At 44.9% G+C, this 19660-nt stretch overlaps 1 protein-coding gene across 1 annotated transcript in view; it reads left to right on the forward strand.

Moving 5' to 3' along the window:
• LOC119390930 (solute carrier family 35 member F6-like) overlaps positions 1–19660 on the forward strand; it is a 37583-nt gene that overhangs the window by 550 nt on the left and 17373 nt on the right. The window contains exons 2-3 of the mRNA XM_037658646.2: positions 82–151; positions 16123–16360. Of these exons, the coding sequence (XP_037514574.1) occupies positions 82–151; positions 16123–16360 (308 nt within the window). The remainder of the gene's footprint in view (positions 1–81; positions 152–16122; positions 16361–19660) is intronic.

The raw sequence follows: 19660 nt of genomic DNA on the forward strand, positions 1-19660 counted from the left end.
CGCTCACATTCTGACTGCTTGTTGGGCGAGAGTTGCAATTGGGAACTCTATATGTATCTAAGGGAGTTGATGTGCTTTCAGATGGGCGGACTCGTCGCTTTCAGTCGGTCGAGACGGCAAGCTGAGGCTCTTCGACCATCCTTTCCTGCAGGCAAGTTGTGTGTTCCACGTTTTCCAACACGCGCGCTCATTTGAATCTACGCGTTCACTAGCAGCTACCGTCCCTTCTCTGCAGGCGTCTTCCGCGCGAAGAAGCGGCGGTGACTCACGCGCACAGCGTCACATGAGCGATGAGCCGCCCGCGCACATTTTCCATTCGACGCAATTTGTGGTGACTGCGTGCACTTGAGACGTTGCCCCCAACTGCCGCAGAACACATTTGAAAGCGTTTCCTGTAAAGCGACCTGTCTGAAAAAAAAAAAGCGCACTTGCAGCTCGTGCACGCGTTTACCTGCACTAAAGCCCCTCCATCACGTCTACCTTCGGGCACGCCGTTGTTCAACTAAGTTTGTTCAACCGCTTTCCTTGGCAGTCCTTCGGGTAATAAGGGTAGTTTGGTGTCTATATACCGGCGCCCATTGGCAGTAGACGAACGCACGTTATCTATTTGGCTAGCTTGTCAAGTAGTTATCAATTGGTGTCACATGACCGTATGTTTGTTTTTAATTTTCCCAGGTGAAACTGTCCATGCTGTCTTCACCCAACCAATAAAATAACTAATAATCTATAATAGTAAAGACCAATGACTGCATTACTATAGCCAGTGTAACCTACATAAATGTGAGTAAAAACCAATAACTGTATTACTATAGCCAGTGTAACCTACATAAATGCGATAAAAACTCAAGACATTCATTACATTTATGACTTGGGTCATAATTGGCACAGTGGTGTAGCCAGAAACTTTTTCGGGTGGGGTGGATTCGCATGTTAGCGCACACATTCGCATGTTAGCGTGTCGGTGTCGTCTGTGCAAGCAATTCCTAAAACGTTGAAGCTTCATGTTTGAGGCCGAACCCCGTATGCTTGAAAACCTATGCGACTGCTGCGAGTGACAAAAGTGGCCATCGCGCAACAGATCACTGGCTTTTCCCAATCACGAACGTGTCGCCCTGATGTCAATGACAGACTGCAAGAAGCTGGAACAGGTTGTACATGTGAGTGACAAACTGCCGACACTGCACAGAAAAAGCAAATAACAAAACGTTCACATACGTCCGAAGAAAAAACACTTAGTGCAAGACTTCCAGAAATATTGTCACCTTGTACAACAAAACATGCTTTCCATTAGATACTGCTGGCATCACGCCAGTATGAGAGTAGCTGCTCTCATGCCCGCAACACTAGAAATTCATTGCTGTTGCTTGAATGGGCTTTGGTTTGGTAAGCAACAGCTCCGTCGCATGGATTTTCGTTAGGGGTGTGTGAATAAGTGAAATTTTCCTCTCGAATCGAATCGAATTGAAATCGAATAGTGCCGAATAGTGGCCAAAAATATCGAATAGTATATTTACACGAAATGTGTACCGCCAGTTATGGATAGACAAAGGAGAAAAATGGGGACGCTTCGGCATGCTGACAGCTTTCTTTATTACGTGCATGTTCGGGAGGGGTTGTTTGTTTGTTTTTTCAGCTTTTATGGGGCGCGCAAGCATGTTAATAGAAGAGCTGCCATTCCAGTCAGCAGCGCCACTCCAAACCTCCTAACAGCTAACAGAGGGGGGTACAGTAGCTAGCTTTCTTTTTTTTTTTTTAATGGTTGCACAATACGGCTCATCTGACAACGGTAATGTTGTGCTTGATTTCCATGGGTGCTCCGGGCCCAGAACTCTTCGGGTGCCCGTTCACAGCAGCTTCCGGCTAAAGCTCCCACTACTTCGAATACTATCTATTCGAAAGTCGAATCGAATTATTCGATAAGGTAATATTCGATTAGAATTCGAAACTCAAATATTCGCACACCACTAATTTTCGTACATCTGGTGTTTGGCCTTTACACTGACGGGTCTTATACACCGCATTCAGCAGTGGCAGCTTACATTTCCAGGGTAGTGGATATTGAAAAAACTATGAATTTAAAATGCTGGTAGTTCATATTGCTACATGCACTCCTTTTTGTATTTCCATGTAACCGATCCATTACACGTATAGCCACTGCATTTCGCAATCCGTGCCCGAATGTCTGGGAAGCTTCCAGATTATTTTGGAATCTTCTGATAGGCTTGTGCGCGCAAATGCGAACAGTTGAGTTTGTTCTGGAACTAGCGCAGCCGCCAGCGATAACTCGAATGTTTGATGCCACGTGTATAGATGCCGGCACGCCTAGCCGCAGATCAGATTATCGATGGCCGACGCCCTGTTCGCCGCTATCAGTATACAACAGGCACTGCTTGCTTGCAGTTTGACTTTCCGTTTCCCAGCCACAAGTTCGTCCAAATAAAGTTACCCATTTCCGAGTTCTGCTGGAGTCTTCTTAACCATCACAACCCCGTGACAACCAATGGAGGTGTGGTTGCTGTACGATGAAATACCGAAGATCCTTCGCCACAACGAAATCCTAAGAACACGCCACAAGCCGAATGGAGCCACGACGACAAAACTTCACGGCCGGAAGAAGACCTGACGATACCACGGAAGAAACTGCGGAACAAGCAGATGTAGCCGTGATCAGGCGCCCCGACCTAATCGCAACGCACTGCGACAAACTAACAACCTCGACGTTCTCAGTGACGGCCCCAACGTCACCGCTCTTCTCGACATTGGAGCCAACTATTCCTTTGTCACTGGGCCGTTTGCCGCGAAGTTGAAGAAAGTTAGGACCGCCTAGGAAGGCCCCGAAATCCAGACCGCTGGAGGCCATCTAATAACGCCGTCTGGAGTCTGCACAGCAAGAGTCAACATTGATAATCAGACTTATCCTGCGAGCTTCGTAATCCTGCAGCAATGTTCCAGGGGTATCATACTTAGCATGGACTTCTTAAACCATCACTGCGCGGTCATTGACTGCAGAATCAAGTCGATAACTCTATTGTCGGACAAACTGACACCACCGGATATGAAGCCATGTCACCGTGCCTTGAATGTCCTCGAGGATCAAGTCACCATTCCGCCTCGCTCCAGTGTTGTAATTTCCGTCGGCACCGAAAAATCTGAACACCTTGAAGGTGTCAGTGAGAGTGATCAGGGTTCGCTGCTGGGCGGTGATATTTGCGTTGCAAGCGGCATTGCTCGGTTGCATGAAAGAAAAGGATGCGTGATGCTAATGAACTTCAGCCAAGAATACAGACGCCTGTGCAGGAGCACGACGATTGCATACATGGAGGAAATCATGGCCGTCAGCTGTGCTTTCGCATTTTCAGATTCTGGCGAAGCTACGACGATGACCCCAATACCAGAACCACTCTTCTACGTCAACCCCAATCTTCACGCATGCCAAAATCAACAGCTACGATGCCTTCTGCAGCAATACAAGGACTGTTTCTTATCCTCATCAAAGGTTCGACAAACACCGCTTGCTGTATCATAATGGAAGAAAATGCTCGACCACTCCATCAGAGTCCATACCGGGTTTCGACATGAGAGCTAGAAGCAACAAGTTGACGAAATGCTGCATGACTGCATTATACAACCATGAAAGAGTCCGTGGGCATCACCAGTAGTCTTGGTGAAGAAGGATGGAACTTTGCGTTTCTGTGTCAATTGCCGTCGCCTGAACAAAATATACCCTCACATGGATAGACGACGCCTTGGATCGACTTTGCAATGCAAAGTACTTTTCTTCGATGGACCTCAGGACAGGCTATTGGCAAATTGAAGTCGACGAGAGAGACCGCGAGAAGACTGCGACATTCCAGCACGTTATGGACACAGTGCTGGCTGGATTAAAGTGGCAGACTTGTCTTGTCTACCTGGATGACGTCGTCTTCGCTCCCAACTTTTACGAACACCACCAACGCCTTAGAACATTGCTTCAGGCTGTCAGGTCCTCTGGCCTAACACTCAAACCGGAAAAGTGCCGATTCGCCTATGAAGAGCTCCTCTTCCGAGGACACGTCATCGCCAACTCTGGAGTCCACCATGACCCGCAGAAGACAGCTGCCATCGCTACATTCCCGCCACCCGCCAACAACAAAGCTGTACGTTGGTTTCTCAGCCTGTGTGTCTATTACAGGCGGTTTGTCAAAAGCTTTCCACGCATGGCCGAGCCACTTACTAAACTGACCGATGTCGAGTTTAAGTGGTAAACGGCACAAGTTGAAGCATTTCAAGAACTGAAACGATGCCTGCAAACGCCTTCGATACTTGCTCATTTCGACGAATACACTGATACGGAAATCCACGCAAGCAGCATAGAATTCGGCACCGTCCTTGTGCAGAGAACTTACTGACTGGAAAGAGTTATCAGCTATGCTAGCCGGTCGTCATCCAAGGTGGAAGCCAACTATGCCACAACAGAAAAGGAGTGCCTTGCCATCATCTGGGCTACGTCAGTTTTGCCGCAACCTCTATGGTAGGCCCTTCAAAGTTGCGAGCGACCACCACGCCTGTGTTGGCTAGCTGACATGAAATATCCTTCAAGCCGCCTCGCACGATGGAGTCAGAGACTTCAAGAATTCGACATTACCGTTGTTTACCAAGTCCGGACATAAGCACTCTGATGCCAACTGTTTGTCCCGCGCACCAGTTGATCTGCTGCCTTATGATGATCTCAATGAAGACAGCTTCTTGGGACCCATAAGCGCCGGCGACTTTGCTGAACAGCGAAGTGACCTGGAACTGAGAAGCCTGGTAGAGTACTTAGAAGGCAATACCACCATTGTACCCAAGGTGTTCAGGCGAGGATTGGCGTCATTTTTCTTGCAGAATGACGTCCTCGTAAAGAACTTCTCGCCAGCCCGAGCAAACTACCTTGTTGTACTTTGGGCACTTCGACCAGAAATTCTGCAGGCCCTGCATGACAACCTGACAACCGGACACCTTGGATTTTCATGCACGCTCGCGAGAATACAAGAAAAGCGCTACTGGCCTCGCCTCACTGCAGACGTCACCCGCTACATAAGGACTTGCCGAGACTGTCAGCGACTGAAGACACCGCCGACTAGGCCAGTCGGGCTTCTGCAGCCCATCGAGCCACCTCGCCAGTTGTTCCAGCAAATCGGGATGGACATACTGGGGCCATTCTCGGCGTCGAATTCTGGAAAAACTGGATTGTCTTAGCTGCCGAGTACGTCACCCGCTATGCCAAGACAAGGGCTCTACCCAAAGGCAGTGCCGCTGAGGTAGGCAAGTTCTTCGTTGAGAACATTGTCCTGCGTCATGGCGCCCCTGAGGTCCTCATTACTGACAGAGGTATGGCCTTTACAGCGGACCTAACTCAGGCGATCTTGAGATGCAGCCAGACAAGCCACCTCCAGACCACCGCCTACCACACACAAACCAATGGCCTCACCAAGCGTTTAAATAAGATCATCGGCGACATGCTGTCCATGTATGTCAACACTGAACACAAGATGTGGAATGCCATCCTTCTGTGCATGACTTTTTTTTGCATACAACATGGCTGCGCAAGAAACGACGCAGATGACGCCATACAAGTTGTTGCCTGGTTACTTCCGTATACTGACGCTCGACGCCATGCTATTCAACATCGAAGAAGAAAACCTCGATGTAACAGTCTACCTTCAGTGCACCGAAGAAGCCCGATGACCGACAGCCGCCATTACGATCTTCGACGACACTTCATGGAATACCAGTCTGGTGACTGTGTTTGGGTCTGACAACCGATACGCTGACGTGGACTTAGTGAAAAACCTCTTCGGTAGGGGTGTGCGAATGTCAAATTTTTCGAATACGAATCGAATACGAATATCCACCTTCGAATATCGAATCGAATATCGAATATCAAAGGAAAAATTCCTCCACAGTAACAATATTTTATTTAACATGTAGCTATTTGAAAAAAAAAAAAAAAAATTAACAGCCTGACCGGCAACACGACATACACTGCTATCTCCAGAACACAATGTCCAGGCTAGCACAATGCACATCACAACACAAGCAAATATCACGGCACAATAAAAGGAATGACTACATGTTATAATGAAGAAATATGAGTTGCTCCACATGACCAGGCAGCAGGCGCTACCTTGTAACTGAGACACCCCCCCCCCTGCCACTGAAAAGGCACGCTCGCTTGGAACAGAAGTGGCTGGTATAGGGAGTTACATGAAGCAAAGCTTTGCCAGACTGGGGTATCTGAAGGTGCCTACAGTCCGCCACCAGTCACGTGGGTCACTGTCTTTCTTCAGATGTGGTCCCGCATAGTGGACGAGTGGTAGTGCGGCACATTACGGCCGCATAATATTGAAAATGTACGGTTACATGATCGCCAACAGCGCTGCACGTCGGAGACGCACCAGCAATAAATCATACGTATTGGGGCGCTCGTCGCAGGCAGATATCGTGCCTCCGTGCACTTACGATGTTTATCGCTCCCCTCGGCAACGTTTTTAGCGATACGAATGCAGCAGAAATGTGGAAGACAAGTTATTTTATGCATGATAATCGAATCGCATATTCGAATTTTCCAATATTCGAAGCTTTTCGAATACACTATTTTCGAATCGAATACGAATATTTTGAATGCAATATTCGACGAATATTCGAAACTTTCGAATATTCGCACACCCCTACTCTTCGGCAATACTTCGGGTCATACAAGGTGCTTTGACGTCTTGGCGCTGTAGTTTACGAGGTCATCGCGGACTGCATCACAAACTCTCAGCGGCGCCATGCAAGACCTGAAGTCGTCTGTTTTTTTGTTTGTCTCCCCTTTTATGTTCTGTTACAAGCATCGAGATGATGCTTCTTCAGAGGTGGGCAATGCCACGTGCACTCCTTTTGTATTTCCATGTAAGCAATCTGTTACACGGCAATCCATTAGGTTTGAACGCACAAACGGGAACAGTTGAGTTTGTTCTGGAACTAGCGCAGCCACCAGCGATAAGACTTGAATGTTCGATGCCACATGTATAAATGCCGGCACGCCTAGCCTCAGATCAGATGATCGACAGCCAACGGCACTGTTCGCCGCTATCAGTATACACCAGGCACTGCTTGCTTGCAGTTTGACTTTGTTTCCCGGCCACAAGCTCGTCCAAATAAAGAGTTACCTATTTCCGAGTTCTGCTGGAGTCTTCTTCACAGTCACGACCCCGTGACAATATACAACAGAGCTTGCAGCATTCCATGAAGCATTTTCATTTATAGCCAGCACAAGGTACACAGCTGTTTATTTATACACAGGGGGGCTATTTTGTAAGCATTCTGTCTCAGAACAGAGGTGGTCCATTCTATCGGGCCGCATGCGATTGGTGGAGGCTCATTTGACTGTCAAGATGTGAGAACGGGCAAGAACGGTCATAGAACGGTCTCCGGCCCCGTTCTGTCGATAGAACGAATGCAAAATGGTCTCCGGACGACTTCAACTGAATCGAAACGTAAGTGCTGGAGCCAGAGAATCAAATTTTGATCCAATCCAAGTTGTCCGGAGACCGTTTTGTGTCCATTCTATCGATAGAATGGGGCTGGCAGCCGTTATGTGGCTATTGTCATGTCTTGACCGTCAAATGAGCCTCCACCAATTGCGTGCGGCTCGATAGAACGGACCAACTCTGTTATGTGACAGAACGCTTACAAAATAGCCCCCCAGACTGCTTATTATTTTAAAAAATTAACCAGTTTACATGACGACGAAAATATTTAGACAATGAAGCCGTTGCTTCATAACATCGTATTTAAAGGCTCAGTTATTGAACTGTTTTCTGCACCCACACATGTTGGAATTTCGGGAAACGAACTTGCGGATATTGCAGCTTCTTCGGCTTTGCCATCAGGCTCTGTGCGCCATTCTAAAATGTCGCTTTGCACTACTTAGACTCGGTTCAACAAAATCGTACATTCTTATTTGCCAAGAAATTGGCAAACCGAAGGACCCGAGTTGTCAGTACTTGATTGCATATACCAAATCCCAAAATGGTCTCCCCCCCATAATTCTAACTCAATGACTGTTCACAGCCGCTTTCGGTTTTATTTAGAGCATTTTAACTTGACATCTCAAACGTGTCGACAAATCAGCACTGACGAACAGCACTACTTCAATGAATGCGCACTCATGCAACTCTTGTACACAGGTTTCCTCTTCACTCACAACCATGAAATGTGTGGTGATTACGCAGAGCTAATGCGTGCATATCTGGTACAGATGATATCAATCATGAAAACATCCATGACAGTGATATCGCCTTGACGCATATTCATCTGATGCACATGCATTTCAATTACTCTAACCCTTCCCGATCACTCCATATTACTATTCTCACTATCATGTTACTTTTGCAATCATGCTTTCTGATATGTTTGAATCTTACACCCGTGATGGAAGTGCTCGCCTAACTGCTCCAAAAGGAAAATGCTGCTCCAAAGTGTAATACATATTTAGCAGTGACTACTCCGAAATGGCTTTGGGAAACTAAAAACAATGAACCATTGACTATCCAGCAAGCCTAAACGAAACCAAAAACAAGCTACCATCCTAGTATGCTAGTATGCAGCTTGCTTACTAGCTGCATACTAGCATATTAACGATGCCACAAGTACTGGCACTATATATGTTTGATCTAGCTCTATATTTGTACCTGGCAAACAGACTATTTTGGTGATATGTGTGTGAGATTAGTTCGATATACTGATTACTAACTTCTGCTGTAATGAATTTGATGTGTGACTGATTACATTTGCCATTTTATCAGAACTGGAATTTTAAGTGTATAGCTTGTTTAGCTGTTTTGTTTTTTCTTCGAAATTTTCGATACTGGCTATTTTGATGAAATGAAAATAACATATTGCTTTGATATCCCGTACCAATTATAAACTGCCGCTTTGGCGATAGTTGCATGTGATTGTGGCTACTTTTATAATTTGATGCTCACTCATATCACTTCTGCCACAAGCACTGATGTTTTAAAAAATTCGGCAGATCCCACGCGTTGTGGGAATCGGTTTCATGCGAAGCAGTCATTGAATACTTCTATGCTGTATTTTATGGCTTTGAGCCAAGCGATACGAGGTGGATCGACTTGTTTTTGTAAGTGTTGTAGCTGCGTGCACATCCTGGGCATACCAGGCACGTCAACAATGCTAGCGTTTAAAGGCCAACTCCGGCGATTTTTCGAGGTCAGTGGATTTCAGTAAAATTTGCTGGGTACGTTCCTTTTTACGTTCCTGTCGTTTATGCCAAATTACAGGCTGGAGAGATACGTAGATTCCTTACAAATGAATTTTATTGATTGCCCCGACTCTCTCCACCTTGCTTCCCCAAATTATTGGCAACATTGTGAGTGACGTCATTTTTGGCAAATCGGAAGTGACTGAACCGAGGTGCCACTACAGCATCTGCTACGTACAAGGCAACAATTGTGTGCATTTGGCCAGCGCTTCGTTGGCTGGGCGTGTGAATTTCAGTTCCTTGTGGGTGCGCGTCCGATGGGTGGCAAGTGCTGCTGCGTTGTAGGCTGCACACGATTCCCCGCATAATTACCTTGACAGTCACGAAACACTCAAGCCTATCGATTACCCTGCATCTTTATATTAGTGTTTTAGCTAGCAGGACCGGTTTACCGCACGGAAAGTGCGGTAATGTGCATAAGGCCCATATACAATCTGTCATTGTTGTCCCCGACTGGAATTTTCAGTTTAGGGAGTTAACAGTAGTGCAGTATTGGTGTTCATTGTTGACTTAGTTGGAAGTTCTGACCTTGATCTTCTTTCTGTTTCTGTCTAAAAAAATGTAATGCATTTTGTGGCACTTCTAGTAAACAATGGTAGACTCATATCTGTAATTTTGTTCAGACTTATTTTTAAGGAAAGAAAACCATATTGGAATTGGTTTAGCAGATGTGGAGCAAGGCAATCTTTGTACATGGGTAGGAGCTGCTGAGATAAGGCTTCCTTCTAAGTGTGGGATTATCGTAGGATCACAAATGCTATCCACCCTCAACGAAGTCAGCTACAGGGGGGCATTCTGGCCATAAACCCTGCTTCCTGCTAAAGCCCCCTCTGCTTCGTAAAAGTACCGCCTCTCCCCTACGCTGCCTCCTCTCCTGCGCGTGTCTCGCATATGGCTGTGTGTAATGATTCACTCTTCATTTCTGCGTTCATTCTCACTTGGCGTGGGTGTGTGCACCATCTGATTCCCTTAATGATATAGTGCGCCAGAAGAGCTGCTGCAAGCCATGTACAGTTTGTAACGAATGGCACATCGTTTACGCTTCTTTTCGGAGCGTAACGTATCCCTGTGTACCTGGCGCGGATATCTGTAAATGGGTTTACATAAAAAGGTTGAAAGAGAGTTCTGTAAACACTGCGTGCTATTTATTGCATCGGTAAGAAATATTTACATAGCAGCTGTGGTGTCAAGCCATGCCGTTTGGGAAGGAATAGTTGCCATACGTATAAACTATCTCTGCCGTATGTAACTGCAGCAATGCCTGCAATGCCCATGAAGGTGCTTGATCAAAACTTCATGACATTTCACACATGTTGCTTCTCCTCGGCCTGCCCGGCGCGGTGATGTAGTAGTTTTGGCGCCCGGCTGATGACCCGAAGGTCATGTGTTCGGTCGCGGCCACGGCGGTCCCATTTCGACAGAGGCGAAATGCTAGTGGCCCTTCCTAGCCACAAAAGTTACTTGCCGAGCAGGTGACTGGCCTGGTGCATGACAAATTACACAAAATATCGCGTGACAATTTCAGGAAGTAGTACACCACATACGTCGCACGGCAAAGCAAGACACCGGTCAAGAGTAAAAACTCGCAAGCACTTCCCGCACAAAGCCACGCCGATCTCGGCTTGAAGTTGGCTATATAATAAATATAGAACTTAGCTTGTAATAGCGCGGTACATGTACCGCGCTAGTACAAGTTAAGTTCATGGATGACCAACTCGCCCGAACTACAACACTTCTGAAATATAGAACGTTTGAGCGAAGTGCCCTGCACGGCGGTCGAACCGAACCAACGCATGCTCAGGCTGATAACTTTGGTCGTCTACCAGTGTCAACATGATCGAGTGCATCCAGCGAGCACCGATATGACAGAACGAAAGCATTAGAACAAGAAGCGACGTGTTAACCCGCACAGTGACGAAGCGGCTCGTCTTTGCCAATGAACAGCAGCGATCCATTGCTTCCGTCGCTCTTGCTCAGGAGGCCTTGCGGTAAGTGAGTAAAACCGTGTTCCGGGCGCGTTTTTGTAGGTGTTTGAGCACTCCACTCCACAGCAATTGTTATTCGACATCCCTTGAAGTTTCGGCCACCACACATACGACGAACGTTGCTTATTTCACTACGGAAACGTGAACAACGCGGAAACACACGTACAACGACGTAGGAAACCACGGCGGCCGTCTGCTTGCTTTCCCGAGAGAAATGGAGTTCGCCGCCTATGGCACTTCCGTCGGCGCGCACTAGGCGTATATGTATGTTATGCTAAATCACCAACTAGCCCAAGCAACCGTTCTTTGTGTTAAAAATTTATATTTAGATTTTTTAAGTTTACCTTGTACAGAGTAGCATTATGTTTTTTATTTTTTTATTTTTGTTACATTTTTCTTCGTCTTGGGGATTTTTTTTTACGTTTGAAATAAGTCTGCTGTCCGAAATTAATACTATTAAAAAGACCAATTCTGCCACTGGGTGATTCCACGTAAGATCGAACAAACGATGGCTGGTCGACCTCTCAAATTTATTTCAAAATTTTATATATTATTGCCTGATGAGTGGAAAGAAGAGATCCGTAATTTGTTTTGCCGAAAAAAAAGTTTTTCGAAGCACAGGAAATCAATAATGACGAAGAGGTGGAGTGGAGCGCTCATCTGCTCTGCTTTTTTGGCCAACTTTCGTTATGAATTGCACAAAATATATTAACGTTAGGCAGCTGAAATTTCTTTAACTAAATATATGCATGTTTTCGCTTCTGCTCAGGTATTTGTAGTTTTTATGTGTAGTGTAGATGTTTTTATAAAAAACCTCAAAATTGGCCCAGGAAACGTTATTTTCTTTATTTGAAGGTTTTTATCTCAAAAAATCCTTGTAGCAGAGCAACAAAAATTCCGTGTTACGTTCTTCGCATACTTATCTACCAAACTGCCGAATCTTATATTTATATAACTTTTCAGTAAAGAGATACGATCGGGCTAAGTTCAAGAAAACACCGAACAGTGGAAACTTCTGACGACAATTAAAAAAAAAACCCATTTTTTATATTTTTAAACTTTGTCCACTTATTCTCCTCCGCATCAGCTTTCAGAATCATTGAAAACATGTTGCATAATGTCGTTGCACTAATAGTTACGGCCCCTCCAATGAGACCCTTAGGCAAGGATTGGCAATTCCGACTTTTTGCCCAGCAAGTGTATAATATAAAATGCAGGCAGGATTGAATTTCTTTTTATTAAAAGGCCAGCAGTACCAAAAAAAGTGTCGGCGGCACTGAAGACGTTAATTTTGTAATTATTTGGTCACTGCAGCGGCCACAAGCGCGGCGCTACCAAGCAGGCGCGCGTGTACCCGAGATGCTCGCTATAAGAGACGGCGCAGTCAGAGAGCTCGTTTTCGCGTCCTCAGACCGATTGAGTTCGAAACAGCAACACCTCTCGGGTGACTTGAACGCACGTGCACCGGTAGTCGCAGTGATCTGGTTAACGACGTCGATTTCTTTTTCAGGGGGCATAAGAATGTCATCGTTCAACTGCGCGTTCCGTGAAAATTTTGATTGCAGTCGTAGCAAAAGCACGCGTAGCACAAGTAGTCCGTCTTACTGACAGTCACTGATCTTGCAGGTGTTAAACGTTCCTTCAAAGCATGGATGTCTAGGTCTGTAACTCTGCGAAATTTTGGCTTCTTTAGAAATACTCACAGCTACAGCAAAGAAGAACCTACCAGAAACGTACATCGTTTGGACTCCGCGTGTCACGAGTCCCTGATGGGAAATGAGGCAGCCGACGCTTCCGCCCGAGCTCATGTTCATCGGGCCTTCCCACAGGACGCACTTAGGAGGAAAGATGATGTACCCAAAAAGCATAGCGACATCTTACAACTCTATAGGCTAGGCCGAAGAACTTATCCGCCAGCTTTCCCCAGCCTAATTAGGGAAGAGGCAGTAACGCTCAGGAAGTTGCAAACAAACACTTACGTTCACGGTATATTACTTCGCCGTATCTCACCGACTGAGCACTCGTACCTCTGCAAGTACTGTGATGTCCCGGACACTCTATGCCATATGGTATGGGGATGTATACAAAACCATAGAACCTCTACACTAACCGAAGAGCAGTGAGAAGCCAAACTATCGGACCCAGACCTGAAGAATCAGCGAACCCTGGTTCATCGGGCACGAGACATGGCGAAGGCCTGCGACTACCTGGAATAAGGAGGCCGCCCACCTTGCAATGGGCGCACAGTGCGCTTGCTCACAATAAACGTTTATTCTCTCTCTCTTGCAATAATTAAGGTTCTTGTGTTTCGAAAGGTAGTCTCCACAATACACTCACTCAGAGCTATACTTTCTCGCTATGAGACTCAAAGGAGGAGTATATGGATATAAGAGCGAAGCTCCAGTGCACGTTCGTTCAAGTCACCGGAGAGGTGTTGCTGTTTCGAACTCAATCGGTCTGAGGACGCGAAAACGAGCTCTCACTGCGCCGTCTCTTACAGCGAGCATCTCGGGTGCGCGCGCGCCTGCTTGGTAGCCCCGCGCTCGTGGCCGCTGCAGTGACCAAATAATTACAAAATTAACGTCTTCAGTGCCGCCGACACTTTTTTTGGTACTGCTGGCCTTTTAATAAAAAAAAATTCAATTCTGCCTGTATTTTATACACTTGCTGGGCCCTGGGTCCAGCACCAATCCTTGCCTAAGGGCTTCATTGGAGGGGCCGTAACTATTAGTGCAACGAAATTATGCAACATGTTTTTAATGACTGTGAAAGCTGATGTGGAGGAGAATAAGTGGACAAAGTTTAAGAAATATAAAAAATGGGGTGTTTTTTTTAATTGTCGTCAGGAGTTCCCACTGTTCGGTGTTTTCTTGAACTTAGTCCGATCATACCTCTTTACTGAAAAGTTATATAAATATAAGATTCGGCAGTTTGGTAGATAAGTATGCGAAGAACGTAACGCGGAATTTTTGTCGCTCTGCTACAAGGCTTTTTTGAGATAAAGACCTTCAAAGTAAAGAAAATGTTTCCTGGGCCAATTTTGAGGTTTGTTATAAAAACATCTACACTACGCATAAAAACTAAAAATATCTGAGCAGAAGCAGAAATATGCATATATTTAGTTAAAGAAATTTCAGCTGCCTAAATTTAATATATTTTGTGCAATTCATAACGAAAGTTGGCCAAAACAGCAGAGCGGATGAGCGCTTCACTCCACCTCTTCGTCATTATTGATTTCCTGTGCTTCAAAAAAATTTTTTTCGACAAAACAAATTGCGGATCTCTTCTTTCCACTCATCAGGCAATAATATATAAAATTTTGAAACAAATTTGAGAGGTCGACCAGCCATCGTTTGTTCGATCTTAGGTGGAATCACCCCACTGTAATCTGATACCCTACGCTTTAGCATCAATTAACTTCTGTGGAGGGAAGAAATATTTCCTGGACTACTTAAAAACATTTTCCCACGATCACGAAAGTGTTAATTAAGCACCAGTTGGCCCAGTAACATGTCGTTGTGCAGATATGCTGCATTGAGTTTGACATCAAAAAATTCTGAATTAAGCAGTGGATGTTAGTGCATTGCCCATAGTTACATTTTTGATATGCAGGAATAAGTTTTCATTTTTGGGTAGTTAAAGGAATCCAATCTTAATTAATATGCTAATTGTATTAACTTTACAATTGCTTATTTCTGGCTTTTCTTTCTGAAAACATTCTTCCTACGCCCATAAATAATTGTAGATAATGTCTTCTAATAAATAATGGTGAGAAAATGTTAGACTTTGGAAGGTTAATGAAAATACCAAATGTCAAATTTCATGCTTTTGTCTTGTCCTTCACCTTTGACTGGAAACAGATGTCATGATTCTCTGTAGTGTTTCTAATTGAGTTTAATGTGTTTTAACAGACTACAGCTGAAATCTAAAGCCTGCAAAGTGCTTGGTTGTCTAGTACTTTAGATGTTTTATACCAAGTGCAGCTTAAACACAACACTGCTTCATTATACACAAAGCACAGGCTTTGCAGCACTTGTGTAACCTACCAAGCATTATGCATCAAAAGACATTGTTACAATAAAAAGAATGTGCAGGTTAAAGGATTGAAGTGTTAGTTCTGGAATTGTAATGTTAGCTGTACAATCTGTTTTTGAGCATTTTGAATTTTATTTTTTGCGACGTTCAAGTGTGTTAATGTGTTTTTTCCATAAATTAGGGAAATTTTCTCTAGAATCCCTAGGTGCTCAAATAAAGCATTTCTTTGACACTCTCTCAAGGTGTCATGAGAGAGAGTTGCTTAATGGGTGATTATGCAACTTTTGTAAACATGATGTTAGCCATATTATGTTAGAAGTTGTTCAATGCCATGCCCTAACATGACAGTTTTTGGTGTCTGGTGTATGGCATTGCCAGTGCTCTTGACTGGCAGAAAGAAGTCCAATGCTAAAGCGAGCATTTCAAATCCTTCTTGTGATCTTGCTGCTCCAGTCATTAGATGCTTGTGCTAACCTTTTATCATTGCAGCTATAGATTGTTTACAAGTGGCTGCTAAAGTTACCAGCTTCACAGCCTCGTGTTCTAAATGTCCAAGTGCTTGTAGCATACTCCTGGTGTTTACTAGTGTAGACACTTATTGTTAAGATAGTCACAAGAAGGGTGTACACTAGCATTTGTGTATGTCCTTTCTTGTCCTGTCTTAAGTTTTTTGGCATAACGCTAAGAATATGTTGCTTGCTTTTAGGCATTGGCATAACAGTAACCGGCAGTAAACATGGAACGGAAGTGGCATTTACTGTGTTAAGTAGCGATCTAATTTCTCTGCAATGTTAAGTGTGGCATTTCACGGTGCAGGCGGTCGGCATGTTCTTGGGGGAAATGTCGTGCCTGTTGGCCTTTCGCGTGGTCTTCTTCTACTACACGCGCAAGGCCAAGGCAGGCGAGGCTGTTGAGCTGCCTCCCAGCGTGAGTGGCAGCCGAGACTTCAACCCGCTCATCTTCCTCCCTCCAGCCATGTGTGATCTGGTCGGCACCTCCATCATGTACATTGGGCTCAACCTGACCTACGCTTCCAGCTTCCAGATGTTGCGAGGTAAGTTCGCCTCGTCACCCTTGCACAGGCAGAGCACGGTAATTTATCGAGACAAGCCGGACCAGTCGGCACTAATTGGACAATTTTAATATGGAGGTGGCAGTTAGTGATTGGCCTTGTGTCTGTGCAATTGTAGTTCTGTTCCTACCAGCCAGCTTGAGGGCAAACCCTTTTAAGCTAGGCATAAATGACTGTCACATACCCACGGGCATTATTTGTACGTACGTATATGTTGGCCATGCCACATAAATTTGTTTGGAAAGGCAGCTGAAGATTTGTTGCACGGAATGAAGAAAAGAGGCAGAGCAGTGAGAGTGCAATGCGGTGGTGAACTGGGCTGCATCGCCTTCTCATTGCTTGCCAACCTCAACTGTGCTGCTGTGTGCGTAAACTCTCCTAAGGCAGCTAGTGCAAGTACAGTTGCGAGGTGCCTGCTACGCGTCTGTAAGATTCACCTACTTCGTTCATGCCAATTATGCCCGAGCCATTTCTAATGGATAGGCAGCTCTCAACCACCCACTTGTGTTGCAAATCACATGGTGCGACACCTGGTGCAACTCTCCTAACATGGCTGTGTGGGGTCATGCACTGGCTTAACTCGGTGGTAGGATACTCTGACTGCCACGCTGAATACCTCAGTTTGACTCCGGCCATTATTTTAATTTTTTGCATCCATCAGGATTTTTTGCCAGGTTCCTTAATGCCATCATGTTAATAAATGAGGCTAGCAATGGGGTAGGTTTCCTTTTTATGTTGAAGCATTCTAGGGCAAGCTTGTTTAGCCCATTGTCACTGAGCATTGTCTAAGTCCCAGAATGCCGAGAATGTTCTGACCCAAGCTCAGTCTCGGCGCCGAAAAAAAAATGTAAGCCCCGAGTGGGTCACTCCTGTCATGCTTATCTGAAAGAGCCTATGGATGTAAGATAAGTGCTTCATTGTATTTGACACAAGCTCTCCATTCTTGTCATAATCTTTCGTGATAAGGGGGAGTGTGTGTTAGTCATGTGCATTACATTCAGTCCTTTGATTGTTGCTCTCATTTTGTGTAAAAAGAAGACTATAACTGACTGGCATGAAAAATAAAATCAAAGGTAGTGCCACATTTACCAAAAACAACGCTTTCATGAGCAAGAAAATGGCAATACTGTAAAAATATAGCACTTTGCACATCCTGTTTGTAACTACAGTAGAATCTCGATGATGCCAACCCGGCTGATACAAATTTCTGTAGCAGCCGGGTTGCCCGGCCAAATTCTATTGTGTCCAGTGGGCCAAATTTGGATGTTTCGAACACTTCTTCGCGTAGCGACGGGTGATATGAACTTTGGTGCCAAAACCGATAAGCAATGGCAGAGAGCAGCGAGCTCCAGAAACTTGGGAAGTATGCATGCGACCAGCGCACACACAGTCGGAACTGTGGTTATCGTTTGCCACAACTACTCTGGACAAAACCACGGCCGCTATCGATGCGATCATGTATGGCGACAACGAAACTCCGAAAATACATGCGCATCCGACACTCGCAGTCATAGTGATGCTGCTTGTTGCAACCGCTGCAAACAAAACTGCGGCAGACACGATCGTAGATGGCAGCAAGGCTGGGCGGTATCGCGATACAAGAGTATCGTGATAGTATTTCAGAGATACTTTTGAGTATCTGTGTTTCTGTATCGAGATATGAGAGGATATGTCATTGATGAAGAGAACGAGTTGTGTTTCGCAAGACCATGAAAACCATGCTGATTAGGACTGAAGTAATGACATGATGCTAGAAACTTTACCACTTGAGAATAGATTATATGTTCTATTAGTTTAGAACAAACACTGTTCAGGGAAATTGGATGATAGTTACTGCATGAAGAACCTTTTTTTTGGTACTGGAATTATCTTGCCCACCTTACAATCGTGCAGCACCACTCCAGATGACAGAGATTGCTGAAAGATGTGACATAGGAAGGTACTGGTGACGTGTTTAGTGTTTAGTATTCTTTAGCAATTTAGAGTTGATCCCGTCGATGCTAGCTAAAGATGTTAACTTTAGCGTCTCAATTAATTTGGTAATGCCATTTACTTCAAACGTTATATCTGACATTGGTGGGTGGTCTATGTAGGGACATTCAGGAAGATTAGTACAAGGCTCAGAAGTGAACACACTAGAAAAAAGTGTTGAGTACATGGGCTACGTTATGGTCTGGAATAGGCTTATTATCATCATCAACTAGTGATAATGGTTTGTGTGGCTTTGGGCTAATACATTTCCAAAATTGCTTCGGGTTATTTCGCAACGTGGAAGGCAGTGTTTCCGAATAAAACGAGCGTTTAGCGCTTGCAGCCAATGAATTATACTCCTTTTCTGTTATTCTATATTTTTCTCAGGCAGAAGCATTGAGCGTTTGGCTGAACAAAATAACCGTTTTTTTGTTGTTGTTTAGGTGTTTTAGTGTGCTGTTGAACCATGGAGATGAAGGGCGTTCTATTATAGTAATGGTTGGGATGAATGTTTCTGCGAGTTCTAGTAGTTTGTTCTTGAAAAACGTCCAGTTTGTTTCCACAGTGCGCTTTGGAAATTCTTGTTATATACTGGTTGTAGAAGTCGGTCAGCGCGGCATTAATGCTATCATAATCACTTTAACGTAAAGCGTTATTTTCTTTGTAATTTTTTTGCTCATGGATAGGTGACAAGTGAGTTCAGCGTGCAATACGTTCAATATGTTCGAACATTGCCCCTTTTTTCGTGTTGGTAGCAATACAAGTTGTGTTAATCCAAAAGTAAGGCACGTGTTAAGAAATGTACTTTCAGGGTTTTTCTTTGCTAGTATCAGTGCGGGCTCAGACCAAGTTATATCGGGGAAGTTGAAGTCCCCAAAAAGGAGCAGTGGCGCATGACAGAGTGATGTGATTGTTTGCAATGCTTCGTGAAAATGAGCGGAGAAAGAAGCATCTGCATCAGGTGGCCGATAGTATACACCGATAAGGGCTTGAGGGTACACATTGTTGCAAAAGACAAACAAAATTTCGACGGGTGAAGTGGTACTGATGATTTGACAGCACAGGCTTTGATGGAAGGCTATCAGAACGCCACCACCTCGCTTACCTCCACGGTCACGCCTAAATATGTTGAAATCAGGAAAGATCGGACTGAGCTCTGTCTTGGACGGTTGAATTGAGCCATGTTTCTATTAGTACTAGTTTGCAGTCTGAGCGCGCAAGAAGGCTATGAAGTTCGTCGCGCTTTGACAACACGCTTCTTATGTTAGTGTAAAGAAATTATAAAGAGCGTACGTTCGGTTTTGCAGATGT

This window comes from Rhipicephalus sanguineus, chromosome 4 (genome assembly GCF_013339695.2).
Source record: "Rhipicephalus sanguineus isolate Rsan-2018 chromosome 4, BIME_Rsan_1.4, whole genome shotgun sequence".
In the NCBI taxonomy this organism is placed as follows: Eukaryota; Metazoa; Arthropoda; class Arachnida; order Ixodida; family Ixodidae; genus Rhipicephalus; species Rhipicephalus sanguineus.